This window comes from Vipera ursinii, assembly GCF_947247035.1.
Source record: "Vipera ursinii genome assembly, chromosome: Z".
Lineage (NCBI taxonomy): Eukaryota > Metazoa > Chordata > Lepidosauria > Squamata > Viperidae > Vipera > Vipera ursinii.
The window spans coordinates 52,401,492-52,420,316 of NC_139517.1; the positions used below are offsets into that span (position 1 = coordinate 52,401,492).

Below are 18,825 nucleotides of genomic sequence, written 5' to 3' on the forward strand. Positions count from 1 at the left end.
AAAAAAGATGTCGAGACTTTAGAAAGAGAAGAGCAACAAGGATGATTAGGGGACTGGAGACTAAAGGAATTGGGTATGTGTAGTTTAATGAATCTAATGGCAGAAAGTGAAGAGGAACTAAAGAGCCTCTTGTTGCAATTGAAGAAGGAGAGTGCAAAACCTGGGTTGAAACTAAACATTCAGAAAACCAAGATCATGGCCTCTGGCCCTCTCAACTCCTGGCAAATAGATGGGGAAGAAATGGAGGTAGTGACAGATTTTATTTTCCTGGGCTCCAAAATCACTGCAGATGGGGACTGTAGCCAAGAAATTAAAAGACACTTGCTCCTTGGGAGGAAAGCCATGGCAAATCTAGACAGCACACTAAAAAGCAGAGACATCACCCTGTCCACAAAAGTGCGTATAGTCAAGGCTATGGTCTTCCCAGTTGCAATGTATGACAGTGAAAGCTGGACCATAAGAAAGGCTGAGCGCCAAAGAATTGAAGCCTTTGAACTATGGTGCTGGAGAAGACTCCTGCGAGTTCCTTGGACTGCAAGGCGATCAAACCGGTCAGTCCTAGAGGAGATCAACCCTGACTGCTCTTTAGAAGGCCAGATCCTGAAGCTAAAACTCAAATACTGTGGCCACCTAATGAGAAGGAAGGACTCACTGGAGAAGAGCCTAATGCCGGGAAAGATTGAGGGCAATAGAAGAAGGGGACGACAGAGAATGAGGTGGCTGGATGGAGTCACTGAAGCAGTAGGCATGAGCTTAAATGGACTCCAGAAGATGGTAGAGGACAGGAAAGCCTGGAGGAACGTTGTCCATAGGGTCGCGATGGGTCGGACACGACTTCGCAACTAACAACAACAAAGTTTAATGAAAAGGACTGTGTGTGTGTAACATGATAACTAGTGTTCCAATATCAGGGGTTGCCACAAAGAAGAGGCAGTCAAGCTATTCTCCAAAGCACCTTGAGGATAAGAAAGATCTAACAAAATGGATTATAGAGCTGCCAGGAGAATTACTGTTTGGGAGATAAAAAATGCACATCCTACCTAATTTGTCTTTCCTATTCCCAACAACACTGACAAAAATAGGGAACGGTTGCTGGAATTGAGTATGTGTAGTTTAATGAAGAGAAGGGTGAGGGGTGACGTGATAGCAGTGTTCCAATATCTCAGGGGCTACCACAAAGAAGAGGGAGTCAAGCTATTCTCCAAAGCACCTGAAAGCAGGACAAGAAGCAACGGATGGAAACTAGTCAAGGAGAGAAGCAACCTGGAACTAAGGAGAAACTTCCTGACAGTTAGAACAACTAACCAGTGGAACAACCTGCCTCCAGAGGCGGTGAATGCTCCAACACTGGAGGTTTTTAAGAAGACACTGGACAGCCATTTGCCTGAAATGGTATAAGGTTTCCTGCCTGAGCAGGGGGTTGGACTAGATGACCTCCAAGGTCCCTTCCAACTCTATTCTGATTTTCTAAGATGATAAACTCCAGATGATAAATGTATAGACATGAGGGTGGAGCATCATGAATTCTAGCAAGTAGGTGAGGGCTTTTCTATGTGACAATTTCCAGGAAGAGGATGATGAGGGACTTTTGAGATGGCGCTGGCATAATGCTGTGTGGTGACCTTTATGATGCGCTCAGAACACATCATACAAAGACCCTGTTTATATTTAAACCCAGCCCAGGACTTTAGCTATCTGGATTTTTTTTTTCCAGTATGGAGCTGGCAGCTCCATGTTTTGGCATTTTAGCTCTTCAGAAATTGATCATACTTCTCGGCAAAAATGCCCCTTTGATCTTAGTTTTCTTTATTATCTGGAAAATCTTGAAAACTTTCACAGTGTGGCGTGTGGCTTTTGAGCTGATCCAAAGCAGCTTGAAATTCCTCTTGGACCCTCGTAAATGGTTTCCCAAGGCAGAATCTGTAAGTTTTTGAGACATCTGTGCCATAGGGAAGAAGTCATAGGGAGAAAAATGTGACTTTTCTTAATAAGATGAATTCAAGGCAAAAGAAGAAAGCTAGAATTAGATTCAAGAGATTTGACTCGATTTACCAGATGGAGTACTATATGATTAAACACTTGTTTGAATATGGTTAAAAGAATAGATAAATTTTGGATATAGAGGGGCCCTACAGTAAGAGGGATAAGACATGCAAGTAGTATAGTATCTTTTATAACATATGAAATGTAAAAATATTGGGATGGTGTGTGTGAATGAAAAGTTTAGCTGTGTAAAGGCAATTAACTTTGAGAAAATCATGACTGATAAAAATGGTTTGAACACTGAGGGAAAACTAAGCTTAAATAAGAATCTTGAAAACAGGACACATAGTGACTCAATAAGATGGCCTTTATAAATGCAATTGAAACATAAAGCCAATTAGAAAAGATGTTATACGTTGATGTTATTGTTATTTGTACAAACCCAAGAAAAATGTTTATATTTAACCTTGTATGCATTGAAAGTATTGGATTTGTTTGATGTTGACAAAAGGGAGAATACTACTGGAAGAAGAGAAGATCAAGGAAAAATATCATTAATATATTATGGAATTTTAGAAATTAATTATTATTGATTGTTTTTTAAATATACGAACCCAGACAACATGCTGTTTGCTAAGCAATAAAAGATTGTTATTGTTAAAAAAAGAAGAGGGGGGTCAACCTACTCTCCAAGGCAGGGCAAGAAGCAACAGATGGAAACTAATGAAGCAGAGAAGCAACCTGGAATTAAGGAGAAACTTCCTAACAGAGTTAGAACAACTAACCAGTGGAACAACCTGCCTCCAGAAGCGGTGAATGCTCCCACACTGGAAGTTTTTAAGAAGACACCGGACAACCATTTGTCTGAAATGGAATAGGGTCTCCTGCCTGAGCAGGGGGTTGGACTAGATGACCTCCAAGGTCCCTTCCAGCTCTATTCTGATTTTCTAAGAAGATAAACTCCAGATGATAAATGTATAGACATGAGGGTGGAGCATCATGAATTCTAGCCAGTAGGTGAGGGCTTTTCTATGTGACAATTTCCAGGAAGAGTATGATGAGGGACTTTTGAGATGGGGCTGGCATAGTGCTGTGTGGTGACCTTTATGATGCGCTCAGAACACATCATACAAAGACCCTGTTTATATTTAAACCCAGCCCAGGACTTTAGCTATCTGGATATATTTTTTTCCAGTATGGAGCTGGCAGCTCCATGTTTTGGCATTTTAGCTCTTCAGAAATTGATTATACTTCTCGGCAAAAATGCCCCTTTGATCTTAGTTTTCTTTATTATCTGGAAAATCTTGAAAACTTTCACAGTGTGGCGTGTGGCTTTTGAGCTGATCCAAAGCAGCTTGAAATTCCTCTTGGACCCTCGTAAATGGTTTCCCAAGGCAGAATCTGTAAGTTTTTGAGACATCTGTGCCATAGGGAAGAAGTCATAGGGAGAAAAATGTGACTTTTCTTAATAAGATGAATTCAAGGCCTGAGTCTTACGTCTGTAGTTGAATATGCTGAAGAAACCTGGTGTATAACAGACTAACAGACTTGGAAGGGACCTTGGAGGTCATCTAGTCCAACCCCCTGCTCAGGCAGGAGACCCTATACATTTCAGACAAGTGGCTGTCCAGTCTCTTCTTAAAAACGTCCAGTGTTGGAGAGCATTCACAACTTCTGGAGGCAAGCTGTTCCACTGGTTAATTGTTCTAACAGTCAGGAAATTTCTTCTTAGTTCCAGGTTGCTTCTCTCCTTGATGAGTTTCCCATCCGTTGCCTCTTCTTCTGCCTCTGGGTGCTTTGGAGAAGAGGTTGACACACACCCCTATTCTTTGTGGCAGCCCCTCAAATATTGGAACAGGGCTTTTCAACCAGTGGTTTGGGTACCACCTGCGGTACACTGGCACCTGGCAAGTGGTACGCGACCATCCTAGAAAAGTAGTGGGGGAGGGGAATGAGCTGAAACGGTGGCAGCACCGCACAAGCCTGAGCGAAACATGGCTGGAGCTGCAGGGCTGTCAGGGCTCAGCGGAAGCACCAGGATCAGCACCAGGCTCCAGCTGGAGCTCGGCGCTGATCCCGGTGCTTCTGAGCCCAGAAGAAGCGCCGATCAGCTGGAATGTTGCAGCATCTCCAGGTTCTTGTGATTTACATTCAGAGTCTTGGCAACTGATTCATATTTATGACGGTCACAGTATCCCGGGGTCATGTGAAGTGACCAAAACCTGCTGCAACCACCCAGCAGAGGGGGAGAAATAAAAACCAAACAGCCCCCCACCCCCACTGCCAATCCTCAACAGAAATGCTCACAACAATGAAAACCTCGGACAGGAGGAAGAGCGCCACCAGGTGGGCAGGCAGGTGTCTTGCTTGGTTGTGGCTTGGGGGGCACTTTTTCAGTGCCATTGTAACTTCAAACAGTCACTAAGTGAACTGTTGTAAGTCAAGGCCTACCTGTACTTCATCACTTTTTTCCTTTTTTTGTCATCAAGTTTTTGACACCTTGCTAGGCGATTGGTGGTACTCGGATGTTGCCATATCCTAAAAGTGGTACAATGGGTGAAAAGGTCGAAAAGCCCTGAGTTAGAACATTGGGTGTTTCCTTTGCTGTCCTTTCATGACCCAGCATTCAGAGGCCTGCAAGTGACCAGAGAGAGAGTGGGCATCTGGACACATTCACTGTCCCCTAAGTCCTGGTCATCACTTGGAGAAAAGATTTTCTTTTTTCTTTTTTCTGTCTCTTTGCAGGTTCAGCAGAAAAGTGAGGCCAGCCTGCAGGAAACTAAAACCATCGGAAAAGGTTTTAAGTTTTTCCAAGCATTTAACCCACCAGATTGTTGCAGTACTTTTTCTGTCTGTCTGTCTGTCTGTCTATCTATTTATCATCTTTCTCTCCATCCCTCTATCTCTCCATCTCTGTCTGTCTGTCTGTCTGTCTGTCTGTCTGTCTGTCTGTCTGTCTGTCTATCTATCTATCTATCTATCTATCTATCTATCTATCTATCTATCTATCTATCTATGTATATCTATCTATCTATCTATCTATCTATCTATCTATCATCTATCATCTATCTATCTATCTTTATCATCTCTCTATTTCTTTATCTCTCTATCTCCCTAGCTAGCTATCATCTTCTCCCTCTCTCTGTCTCTTTCTTCTGTTCCCTTGTGTCCACTTCTGGGCAAGGCCCTGTAGTTTTCTTGCCAAGGTTTTTCATAAGTGGTTTGCTATTCCCTGCTTCCAAGGGCTGAGAGGAAGTGGCTAGCCCAAGGCCACTCATCTGGCTTTGTGCCCCAGGCAGCATTAGAACTCAGGATCCCAGATTCTGGATTCTAGCCTGATGCTATCATCATGACACCTAACTGTCTCCCAAAAATATGGATCACTTCACCAATGAGCTTGTCATCCTTGCCAAGGGCGATCCTCTCTGTTTCGTTCCAATTTTGCTTTTCTCTAAAAATGCTACCCAGGACAGCTTACCTTGTATTAATCAAGGCATATCCATCAAAAGTAATCAACAGCACCTTACTCCAGGACTAACCATTTAAAATGAACGAAAGGCACTATTTAACTTAAAACAAAGGCAGTAGAACTGGGCATACAACGACTCCTAAAGTTATAACCATAATCAAAACTGTGATTATGGCCGTAAGTCATTGTGCTTGTAAGTCAAGGCATCACAAGACTGGATACGCTTTTTTAACATTTTATGCGGCGGTTGTTAAGTGACTGCTGTGTTTGTTAAGCAGAGTCCGCAATTTTAAGTGAATTAGTTTTCCTCAATGTGGAAGTCAGATTCACTTGACAACCGTGTGACCAACTTTACAATTGCAGTGCTTCATTTAACAACTGTAGCAAGAAAGCTTGTCAAAATGGCGCAAAAATCACCCAACCAATGTCTTTCTTAGCAACAGAAATTTTGGACACAACCGTAGTCGTAACTTGAGGACTACCTGTAATCAGCATAAGAGTTTGGCTCCCAGAGTCATGGATGCCGGAGGTTTTCGAGAAAAGATGGGACAACCATTTGTTCAGGATGGTATAAGGTCTCCTGCCTTGAGCAGGGGGTTGGACTAGATGACCTCAAAGGTCCCTCCGAGTCCTAAGATTCCTTGATTCAGCTGAAACATTCACCCCGTGTCCTCTTAGAGAAATAGCTTGCAAGCCGCCCTCTTCAACCGAGCATGGAACAGAATAACAGATTTGGAAGACATCCTGGAGGTCTTCTAGTCCAACCTCCTGCTCAAGTAGTAGACCCTACTTCATCCTGGACAAATAGTTGTCCAATCTCTTCTTAAAAACTTCCAGTAATGGAGCACCCACAGGTTCAGGAGGCAAGCCATTCTACTGATTAATTAATAGAGCTGGAAGGAAACTTGGAGGTCTTCTAGTCCAACCTCCTGCTCACGCAGGAGACCATATCCCATTCTGAACAATTGGCTGTGTCCTTAAAAGCCTCCAGTGATGGAGCATCCACAACTTCTGAAGGCCAGCTGTTCCACTGATTAATTGTTCTAACTGTCAGGAAATCCCTCCTTAGTTCTAGGTCAGGGGTAGGCAACCTCGGCTCTTTTATGACTCATGGACTTCAACTCCCAGAATTCCTGAGTCAGCATAGTTGAAGTTGAAGTCCATGAGTCATAAAAGAGCTGAGGTTGCCTACCCCTGACCTAGGTTGTGTCATGTAGCACCACCTGGGCCCCTTAGAACCTTAATTGGAGAACCACCCAAGTGGCATCGCGATCTTCCAAAGGCAGTGACTCAGATTTCCTTGCTTCATCTAGAGTTGCATTTCCTTTCTGAGAAAGTCAAACAAAACCTGGAGCTCCACATTCAACGGCTAAAGTTACAGCAAAAGTGGGGCATCCCTCAGAAAGTCCATCAGTTTGTAAAGTTTTTTCACTCACTACTTCCAGAGGAGAAACCTCAAGCCACATTTGGAGAAACTCAGGTGGAGAGTGGAAGGTGGGAAGAAACCAACATTCTCCTCCCAAATAAAACGGGATGTCTAGAACATCTGCATAGATATACTCTGGAGACTCAGCTCAAGAAAAAATCTCTGGAGATTAAGTTCCAGTTAATAAGATATAAGAAGTTTTATGGCCCCATCGAACATGCTTTTCTTCCTAAATGTTCCCTTGTGTCCTCAGAAATCAAACCCAGGCCATCTTGCTTGTATTTTCTGGAACAGGACATTGTGGAAAAGATGAACTTGAACATTAAATGCAAACAATTAATGCATCTTTGGGGTCTTCCCAGTATCTACACTAAATCCTTAAACAAGATGTTTGGCAATGTTATTGTAGGAAGCCCACCACTAGAGATGTCCAAGCTCAGGAGGTGGACTCTGGAGAAGAATGTTGGCCAGGAGAGTCAAACAGCCAATGTAATGGATTCCAGAACAAAAGAACTGAGATTCTCAAGGACAGGTCCATGTTTTGTCCAAACAGAGATTTTGGACCTTCTGGAGATGCACATTCAGCGCAAGAAGTTACAGCAAGAATGGGGATTACCATCCATGGTTCAAAAATCTCTTCAGGCCTTTGCTGCACTCCCTTTAGAACCAGAACGGCTCCTGGAGGGACTTGGCATTGCCATCACCGCTTCGTGGGGTGTATTAAAAGTGACAATTAAAATAACCATCAGCTTGTTCTTCTTGGCTCTTGTGACACAGATACTACTGGAGGCTCACATGAAGAACCGAACTGCAGTCCATCGATGGGGTCTTCCCAAGCATGTCCAGGAGTCACTGAAAATGTTTCTGCCCCCTGCTTCTCGTTCCCAGGTTGAGGGTGACCAGGGTCAAGCCGAAACCCCACGGCATGCCTACAACCGACTCTTACAGACTGCCTCAAAGCCATGGCACAAAGCAGAAGACATACATCATGTAACCACAGTCAAGAGGGCTCTCCCCAAAGATGATCTTCTAGGAGAAAGATCCCCAGGAAAAATCTCAAGGTCTGGGAGAGAAAAGATGGCACTTGATGAAGAGACCACCCCGATGTCCCTTAAACAGGAAGGCCTGGAATTTATGGGATTACATGTACAATACAAGAGGATCCAGCACGAGTGGGGATTACCTGCTCTTGTACACAAATCTCTACAGGCTTTTGCACCAGTCCCACCTGAGCCTCAGAAGAGGTCCTTCAGAGGTCCAGGTCTACAGAGATTGGGAGATGGAAGAAAAACACACAGAGGGGTACAAGTGCCATCGTCTCTGAGTAAAGATTCGTTGAGAGCAATGGTTCCTCCTCCACAGGTCACTGATGAAAAACCCCACTGTGAACGTCATTTCAGATTCCCACTGCAAGAGGGAGCTCATGCTTCCCATTCCAGAAGAAAAGGATCACCATGGTGGACTTTATCCTGGAAAGAAGCCACCATGAAGCCTATGAAGAACATCCACCAGAGGAAACCAGATGCAAGAACTAGTTCCAGCTTTCCAGTGGCTGCCATCAGATCCCCGGAGATGAGGCGGGTTTTCTACATCTATACGTCCTGGGATCTTTTGGAGTTTCATGTCACCCACAAGAAGATCCAGCACGCTTGGGGACTGCCATCTGCTATCTTGAAATCTCTGCGCATCTTTGCTCCTTTTCCACTTGGCCTACAGAAGCACACCAGAAAGAGAACTCAGAGGAGTCCAAGAGACAAGGCAGATTTGGAAACGAAGGCCCAGCAGCTTTGGTTCCTCAACACAAATACACAGGAACATCTGGAGACCAGTGTGAGGACCATGGTCATAAAGCATAAGTGGGAGATTCCAAAACGGATTCAACATTCATTTCATCCATTCCTGCCTTCTCTCCCCTCTTCCCAGGTTCCAGCACAGCCTCACTGGCCTTGCAGGTATAGACCATTTCAAGACACATCATCTGCTCCCCGAATTTCAGTACCATTGCAAAAGGCAAAGCACCATTTGGGGGCGATGAAGATAACTCCCAAAGCATTACAGGTTAAGACAGGGGGGACTACTGAAGCAACAAGATTCTTATGTCCCAAAATAGTGCTCTCTTTCCTCCCCATTGAGGAGAGGGACCTCCTGGAATTCCATATCCAACGAAAGAAAATCCAGCATGCATGGGGCTTACCATCGATGGTGGTTAGATCTCTCCATGTCTTTGCTCCATATCGTCTTCAATCAGAGAGGACTACTGGGAAAATCACCTCTAGGAAACCAAGAAGGGAAAAAATAGATGTGCAGATCCTTAGTCAAGACCTTGTTTTCCTCAGCATTGAGATGAAAGAATGCTTGGAGGCCCATCTGAGACATCGTACACCAGAGCACAGATGGGGTCTTCCAGAAAGAGTTCGGCAATCTCTGAGGGCCTTCCTACCACCCAGATCTCCTTCTCATCCTGGGATGACTGGATTCCAGCCTCTCTTGCCTTTACCACCCAAATCCTTACAGAAAACTGGACCTGATTTGCAAACCACAGACATCTATGAACCGGTATTGTTTAAGCCAGAGCAGAAGACTTTAGAAAAGCCCAAGAGCAAAGTTGGCAATAAGAGACAGAGAGCAACAGGCAAGTCTAGGCAAACTGAAGTCCAGATTTGCTCCGGTACCAAGACAGGGCTCCCTTTCCTCCCAGACAGCACCCGGAACCTTCTGGAATTCCATATCCAACGAAAGAAAATCCAGCATGCATGGGGCTTACCATCGATGGTGGTTAGATCTCTCCATGTCTTTGCCCCATATCTTCTTCAATCAGAGAGGACTACTGGGAAAATCACATCTAGGAAACCAAGAAGGGAAAAAATAGATGTGCATATCCTTAGTCAAGACCTTGTTTTCCTCAGCATTGAGATGAAAGAATGCTTGGAGGCCCATCTGAGACATCGTACATCAGAGCACAGATGGGGTCTTCCAGAAAGAGTTCGGCAATCTCTGAGGGCCTTCCTACCACCCAGATCTCCTTCTCATCCTGGGATGACTGGATTCCAGCCTCTCTTGCCTTTACCACCCAAATCCTTACAGAAAACTGGACCTGATTTGCAAACCACAGACATCTATGAACCGGTATTGTTTAAGCCCGAGCAGAAGACTTTAGAAAAGCCCAAGAGCAAAGTTGGCAATAAGAGACAGAGAGCAACAGGCAAGTCTAGGCAAACTAAAGTCCAGATTTGCTCCGGTACCAAGACAGGGCTCCCTTTCCTCCCAGAGAGCAGCCGGAACCTTCTGGAATTCCATATCCAACGAAAGAAAATCCAGCATGCATGGGGCTTACCATCGATGGTGGTTAGATCTCTCCATGTCTTTGCCCCATATCTTCTTCAATCAGAGAGGACTACTGGGAAAATCACATCTAGGAAACCAAGAAGGGAAAAAATAGATGTGCAGATCCTTAGTCAAGACCTTGTTTTCCTCAGCATTGAGGTGAAAGAATGCTTGGAGGCCCATCTGAGACATCGTACATCAGAGCGCAGATGGGGTCTTCCAGAAAGAGTTCGGCAATCTCTGAGGGCCTTCCTACCACCCAGATCTCCTTCTGATCCTGGGATGACTGGATTCCAGCCTCTCTTGCCTTTACCACCCAAATCCTTACAGAAAACTGGACCTGATTTGCAAACCACAGACATCTATGAACCGGTATTGTTTAAGCCAGAGCAGAAGACTTTAGAAAAGCCCAAGAGCAAAGTTGGCAATAAGAGACAGAGAGCAACAGGCAAGTCTAGGCAAACTAAAGTCCAGATTTGCTCCGGTACCAAGACAGGGCTCCCTTTCCTCCCAGAGAGCAGCCGGAACCTTCTGGAATTCCACATCCAGTGGAAGAGGATCCAGCATGCATGGGGCTTGCCATCAACAGTGTTAAAATCGTTGCAAGCTTTTGCCCCACATCTCTTTAAAGCAGAGAAGATCACCACAGACACTGTGACCAAGATTCCCCCACGGGATAGAGAAGTGCAAATCCTCACTCAAGACCTCGATTTTCTCAGCGTTGAGGAAAAAGAACTCTTGGAGGCCCATCTGAGACATCTTACATCAGAGCACCGATGGGGACTTCCAGAAAGGGTTCGGCGATCTCTGAGGTTGTTCTTGCCACCCAGATCTCCTTCTTGCTTTGAGATGACTGGATCCCAGCCTCTCTTGCCATATCCACCCATAGCCACCTCTGTGCAGCCTTCAAGGATTTCTAAGGGGACAGAAGAACCTCAAATCCTGCCACCTTCCTCTCCTTCTGCATATACCACCAGGAATTACATGCCCAGTGTTGAAAATATAGCCAGCTTCCGAAAAGTGAAGTTTGGAAGTGGAAGGACCACACCAAGGGTGAAGAACAAGATGCCTCTTCCAGGCTTTAAGGCAAAGATGGTTGCCCAGCAAAACAAAGTTGGTTTTCAGAGGACAGCCAAAGAGAGAAGGGCTGACTCCTCTTCTGAAACCTTCAGTTCCTAGAAGGGAACTGAAAAAGTCTCTTAAGAGTTGTCTTTCCTGTCATTCATCAGCCTCAATCTCCTCATCGAAGTGTGATAGACCAGTGCTTTTCAACCCTTTTTGGGCAAAATTTTTGAAAAAAATCACGCAATCCACCATTAAAAAATGTTAAAAAATTTAACTCTGTGCCTATATTGACTATATATAAAGTAATTCTCTTGAATAGGAATCAAATAAACACAAAGAAAGTATTTTATAATTACTTTGTTATGAAATAGTAAGTAAACAGAAATATGAAAAATTATAAAATACTTCATTCAGTGCGCAACCTGGGCCTGTTTGGCTGAACACAAAGCTGATATTCTGGCTGGAATCGAAGAAAGACACACACGTAGCTCTTCGTCAACAGTTCTCAGTCTCTCTCTGTATTTAGATTTTATAGCAATCATGCTTGAAAAGCTCATCTCACACAGATATGTAGTGGAAAATGGGAGCAATGTCAAAATAGCTTTGTTTGCCAGAAGGGGGAACTCCTTGGCAGTATACAACAAAAAACTGTCCAAAGGTAGATCAGCAAATCTTAGCTTGAAACCACAATTTTGTCTCAGTTCAGTTAGTTCCTCCTGCTCCTGCACCATCAAAAACCACACTTTCGATGTCTGCAGACATGTCATTAATATGTCTGGAAATTGTGTTGTCTGAGAGAGGGACTTTGGCTATTTCCTTAGCTGCTTCAGGTCCGAGCATCTCCTCTACAATAGCTTTGCAGGCGGGAAGTATTAATGTCTCTGCCACAGTGTGCGACTTTTTTGACTTGGCTATAAGTTCAGCAACTTGATAGCTAGCTTTAAGAGCTCTTTCATTTACCTTTGTGGTTTTTCTCATGAAAGTTGCCTGTTTCTCCGTGTTTTCACGCAGGCGAACAAAATAGTCCGCATTCTTGTTTTGAAGCGAAGGGTGTTTCGTTTGGAGATGGTGTTTAAGTTTGCTTGGGACTATAGCACTGTTAGCTAGCTTTTCACCACACACCACGCACAGTGGAGTTGATTTGTTTGCATCTCCGGTGAAAGTAAATCCAAATAAAATATAGCTTTCGCTATATTGCCTTGAGCTAACAGTCCGGCGCCCACCTAGTGGGCGAAAATTTGACATTTTTAAAAAAATCTTTCGAATTTTTCAATTTTTCCCACGGCACACCAGGCAACATCTTGCGGCACACTAGTGTGCCGTGGAACAGTGGTTGAAAAACACTGATCTATATAAAGGGGGTGCTGATTTACCTAGATGTTATTCTCATCTACTCAGAGACAATGGATGAGCATGTGAAGCTAGTGAGGGAAGTGCTGCAGAAATTGCTGAGAGCCAAACTCTATGCCAAACTATCCAAGTGAATTCCACAAAAGTGGCCTCAACTATTTAAGGTATCGCATGGGAAAGTGAAAGCCATATTAGATTGGCTGTAGGGCAAACCTGGAGGGCAGCTACAAAGGCTTCTAGGGTTTGCCAACTTCTACCGACAATTCATCTCCTCCTTTGAGCAGATAGCCTTGCCTATTACAGAGCTGTTAAAAACAGGAGGGGAGGGCTGAAACCTAAGGCAAGTTAAGCACTCAGCTGGACTATGGACTCTCAAGCAGCTTTTGAAAAACTCATGCAGCTTTTTCACAGGTGAGCCAACCTTTAAGTACCCGGACCCAACAGTGCCCTTCATAATCCAAGCAGACGTTAGCGATGTAGCAGTGGGGCTTGTCCTGCTTCAAAAGAACCGAGAAGGGAAACTCCAGCCATGTGCCTACACCTCTCGCAAATTGAATGACATGGAGAAGCGTTGGGTAGTGTAGGAGAAGGAGGGTTATGTGGTCCATTGGGCATTGCTCACTTGGAGGCAGTTGCTGGAGGGTATCAAAATCCTTTTTGAGGTGTGGATAGGCCACAAGAATTTGGAGGCCCTGAGGACCTCAAGGAAATTGGCCCCCAGACAGGTCCGGTGGGCTCAGTACTTCAATCGATTTAACTTTATCCTTCAGTATCTGCCAGGGGAAAAAAGTCTTCTTGACAGATGCGCTTTCATGCGTATCACAATACAAGAGTTCCAGGGAGGAATTAATTAACTTGATCATTCGTTCGGGACAGCTAGCAGCACAGGGCTCTACCAAACCAAATCTATCAGCCCTCTGTCATCCAACTGGTAATGAGATTGCTCAAAAGCTGAGGGAAGTCCTGGAGGGGGGATAAATGGTTTAGGAACCATGAAGGGGACATGATGAAAGAGAGGCTGGCCTGGAAGGGTTCCAAACTGCATGTGCCACTCAACTTAAGGGCCCACTTTTTGCAAAGGAGTCATGACGTGAAGCCAGCGGGTCATTTTGGTTTTGTGAAGACCCTCCACTTGGCCAGGAGACAATTTGGGTGGACCAAGATGAACAAGGACATAGAGAACTACGTTGCTGGGTGCTCAATTTGCACCTCTGTGAAAAGACTGCCAGGAAAAACTGGACTGTTGCAACCGGTGGCTAACCCCCACAGACCATGGGCAGAGATAGCCATGGACTTCATTGTGGAACTGCCTGAGAGTTATGGGAATACCATAATCTGGACTGTGATTACCTGTTTTCGAAGCAAGTGCATTTTCTGAGGTTTTCACGGGTGTTTGTATGTAGATCTTTGGTCATTCTGCTATATAGGCTGCATGAAATCCCAAAATACATCATCTCTGACTGGGGGGGGCAGTTTACTGCAAAGTCTGGCAGGAATTTATTACGTAAGTTAATAGGGTCCTCACAGGGGTTTAATTCTCTGTTCCATTAGAGTATCAGTGGGGTGGCAGAGAAAAGATAAAGCAGTATTTACGCTGCTATGTGAACTACCACCAAATCAATTGGGCAGAACTTCTGTCTTTTGCAGAGGTTGTTGTTGTTGTTAGTTGCGAAGTCGTGTCCGACCCATCGCGACCCTATGGACAATGTTCCTCCAGGCCTTCCTGTCCTCTACCATCTTCTGGAGTCCATTTAAGCTCACGCCTACTGCTTCAGTGACTCCATCCAGCCACCTCATTCTCTGTTGTCCAATTCTTCTATTGCCCTCAATCTTTCCCAGCATTAGGCTCTTCTCCAGTGAGTCCTTCCTCCTCATTAGGTGGCCAAAGTATTTGAGTTTTAGCTTCAGGATCTGGCCTTCTAAAGAGCAGTCGGGGTTGATCTCCTCTAGGACTGACCGGTTTGATCGCCTTGCAGTCCAAGAGACTCGCAGGAGTCTTCTCCAGCACCAGAGTTCAAAGGCCTCAATTCTTTGGCGCTCAGCCTTTCTTATGGTCCAACTTTCACTGCCATACATTGCAACTGGGAAGACCATAGCCTTGACTATACGCACTTTTGTTGACAGGGTGATGTCTCTGCTTTTTAGTGTGCTGTCTAGATTTGCCATGGCTTTCCTCCCGAGGAGCAAGCGTCTTTTAATTTCTTGACTACAGTCCCCATCTGCAGTGATCTTGGAGCCCAGGAAAATAAAATCTGTCACTACCTCCATTTCTTCCCCATCTATTTGCCAGGAATTGAGAGGGCCGGATGCCATGGTCTTGGTTTTCTTAATGTTTAGTTTCAACCCAACTTTTGCACTCTCCTTCTTCACTCGCAACAAGAGACTCTTCAGTTCCTCTTCACTTTCTGCCATTAGAGTGGTATCATCTGCATATCTTAGGTTGTTGATATTTCTTCCAGCAATCTTAATTCCAACTTTTGACTCCTCTAGCCCTGCCTTTCTCATGATGTGCTCTGCATATAAGTTGAATAGGCAAGGCGACAGTATACAGCCTTGCCGGACACCTTTCCCAATTTGGAACTAATCAGTGGTTCCGTGTCCAGTTCTCACTGTTGCTTCTTGGCCCGCATATAGGTTTCTCAAGAGACAAATAAGATGTTCTGGTACTCCCATCTCTTTAAGAACTTGCCACAGTTTGTTATGATCCACACAATCAAAGGCTTTAGCATAGTCAATGAAGCAGAAGTAGATGTTTTTCTGGAACTCTCTAGCTTTCTCCATGATCCAGCGTATGTTGGCTATTTGATCTCTAGTTCCTCTGCCTCTTCGAAATCCTGCCTGTACTTCTGGTAGTTCTCGATCCACATACTGCTGGAGTCTAGCTTGTAGGATTTTAAGCATAACTTTACTAGCATGAGAAATGAGTGCAATGGTGCGATAGTTTGAACATTCTTTGGCACTGCCTTTCTTTGGAATTGGAATGTAAACTGATCTTTTCCAATCCTGTGGCCACTGTTGAGTTTTCCAAATTTGCTGGCAAATTGAGTGTAGCACTTTTAATGCATCGTCTTTTAAGATTTTGAATAGCTCAGCTGGAATACTGTCACCTCCATTAGCTTTGTTGTTGCTCAGCTTTTCTAAGGCCCACTTCACTTCACATTTTAGGATGTCTGGCTCGAGGTCAGTGACCACCTCATTGTGATTATCAGGGATGTTAAGCTCATTCTTGTATAGTTCTTCTGTGTAATTTTGCCATCTCTTCTTAATCTCTTCTGCCTCTGTTAGGTCCCTGCCATTTTGGTCCTTTATCATGCCCATTTTTGCATTGAACGTTCCCTTCATCTCTTCAATTTTCTTGAAAAGATCTCTGGTCCTCCCTATTCTATTGTTTTCTTCTATTTCTTTGCACTGTTCATTTAAGAAGGCATTCTTATCTCTTCTAGCTATTCTCTGGAATTCTGCATTCAATTGGGCGTATCTTTCTTTTTCTCCCTTGCCTTTTGCTTCCCTCCTTTCCTCAGCTATTTGCAAAGCTTCCTCAGACAGCCATTTTGCTTTCTTGCATTTCTTTTTCTTTGGGATGGTTTTGGTTGCTACCTCTTGTACAATGTTGCGAACCTCTGTCCATAGTTCTTCAGGCACCCTGTCTATCAGATCCAATTCCTTAAATCTATTTGTCACCTCTACTGTATATTCAACGGGGATATGATTTAATTCATACCTGACTGGCCTGGTGCTTTTCCCTACTTTCTTCAGTTTAAGCCTAAATTTTGCAACAAGAAGCTCATGGTCTGAGCCACAGTCAGCTCCTGGTCTTGTTTTTACTGACTGTATAGAGCTTCTCCATCTTTGGCTGCAGAGCATATAGTCAATCTGATTTCTGTGTTGACCGTCTGGTGATGTCCATGTGTAGAGCCGTCTCTTGGGTTGTTGGAAAAGAGTGTTTGCTATGACCATCATATTCTCTTGACAAAATTCTATCAGCCTGTGCCCTGCTTCATTTTGTATTCCAAGGCCAAACTTGCCTGTTATTCCGGTTATCTTTTGGCTTCCTACTTTAGCATTCCAATCCCCCATGATGATAAGGACATCATTTTTTGGTGTTAGTTCTATAAGGTGCTGTAGGGCTTCATAGAACCGGTCAATTTCATCCTCTTCAGCACCGGTGGTTGGGGCATAGACTTGGACTACTGTGATATTGAATGGTTTGCCTTGGATTCGAACTGAGATCATTCTGTCATTTTGAGGATTGTATCCCAGTATTGCTTTTCCTACTCTTTTATTGACTATGAAGGCTACTCCATTTCTTCTGAGGGATTCTTGCCCGCAGTAGTATACCTGATGGTCATCTGAATTAAATTCACCCATTCCTGTCCATTTTAGTTCGCTGATACCTAAGATGTCGATGTTCAGTCTTGTCATCTCTTGTTTGACCACATCCAGCTTGCCTTGATTCATGGATCTTACATTCCAGGTTCCTATGGAGAAAAAATCTTTACAGCATCAGACTTTCCTTTCACCACCAGACATATCCATAGCTGAGCGTCCTTTCGGCTTTGGCCCAGTCGCTTCATTCTTTCTGGCGCTACTAGTACTAGCCCTCTGCTCTTCCCCAGTAGCATATTGGACGCCTTCCGACCTGAGGGGCTCATCTTCCAGCGTCATATCGTTTTGCCTTTTGGTACTGTCCATAGGGTTTTCATGGCAAAGATACTGGAGTGGGTTGCCATTTCCTTCTCCAGTGGATCACGTTTTGTCAGAACTCTCTGCTATGACCTGTCCGTCTTGGGTGGCCCTGCACGGCATAGCTCATAGCTTCATTGAATTACGCAAGCCCCTTCGCCACGACAAGGCAGTAATCCATGAAGGGGTTGCAGAGGTATCCTACAATAATTCTGAACACAGCTGTACTGGGTTCCCCCCATACAAGGTAGTGACAGGTGCAGACTTTGTGCCTATGCCAGAACTACCCCAGGGGTCCCCTTCCTTGTTGTCCTTAGCTGATTGGATGGATAACTTAAAACTACATGGGGGGTAGTGCAGAAGGCATTGGATAAGGCTAGGGAACGTATAAGAAACAGGCTGTTCGGAAGAGAGCTCCCCAAGAGAGTTATATGATCGGGGACCAGGTATATCTGTCTACTAAGTATTTCAGGCTCAGGCAGCCTTGTAAGAAGTTGAGCTCTAAATACATAGGACCTTTCTCAGTTGTGAAAATAATTAATCCAATAACTGTAAAATTATGGTTGCCAAAAGAATTGAAGCACATTTGCCCAGTATTCCATTGCAGCTTATTGAAGCCCTTCAAAAGGTCCAGCCTGAGACCTGGGAGAGAGGAACCTCCTCCTCCTATACTGGTTGAGGGTGAGAACTATTATGAGATTAAGAAAATACTAGATTCAAGGATTTTTAGGGGGAGGTTACAATACCTAGTCCTGTGGAAAGGCTACCCCCTAGCTGAGGCTGAATGGGTGAGAGCCCAGTATGTTAAGGCTGATCGACTAATATGAAAGTTTCATGAGAAATACCTGCAATGTCCAAGGGAATAATGTCTGAATGGTTGGATGACTGTATTTATTGTTTCCCTATGCTTATTTTTTTCCAGGGGGCCGGCATGTCAAGATTGAACTGCTAAGATGCTTGCTAACCTCTATCACTACTCGTCATAAAAAACAGGGGGGTAGAGGAAGCTTGGGAGAAATGGGATTTTAAGAAGCCATATACGAACTGTGGTCACAAAAACAGATGTCTAACAGAGAAGTGGGCCGTTCTCATAACAAACCAAAGAAATCTAATTGGGCAACGTGAACACTTGGTGGGTGGGGGTTATGAAGAATGATTTTCATGTGGGAAACTTAGAGCTGATTTTGCTTCTTAAGTACCAAGACGTGTATTCAATAAAGTTTATGTTTTATGGCATCTCAAAGCTGTAGAATTTCCTCAATGCTGAATTTGCTAGTTGGACAGCTGACATAAGGGGTGGGTTCAGGAGTGCTGGCACAAAGCTTCATTACCATGTTAAGACCAGTAGCCTATTATTCAATTCAACTAGATCCAGTAGCCCAGGGAGCCATTCCATGTTTGCAAGCAATTGCTGCAACAGTTGAAATTGTTAAATGTTCAAGGGATCTGGTCACCCACTCACACTGAAAGTTCCCCATGATGTCTTTGCAATCCTTCTCAAATCACAGACCTAAGTCTTCACTCA

The 18,825-nt window shown here is 44.3% G+C and overlaps 1 protein-coding gene across 3 annotated transcripts in view; it reads left to right on the forward strand.

Annotated features, from left to right (window-relative positions):
• ZNF830 (zinc finger protein 830) overlaps positions 1-18,536 on the forward strand; it is an 85,697-nt gene extending 67,161 nt beyond the window's left edge. The window contains exons 11-12 of one of the 3 annotated variants that reach the window (XR_014494187.1): positions 12,902-13,028; positions 18,223-18,536. Coding sequence is in view for 2 of the 3 variants with exons in the window: in XM_083377141.1 (XP_083233267.1) it covers positions 4,729-4,780; positions 18,223-18,252 (82 nt within the window). In the remaining variant the exon portion in view is untranslated. Of the gene's footprint in view, positions 1-4,728; positions 4,781-12,901; positions 13,029-18,222 lie in introns of all 3 variants that reach the window. The other 2 variants (XM_083377141.1, XM_083377142.1) reach the window with 2 other exon arrangements.
• The last annotated feature ends 289 nt before the right edge of the window (positions 18,537-18,825 follow it).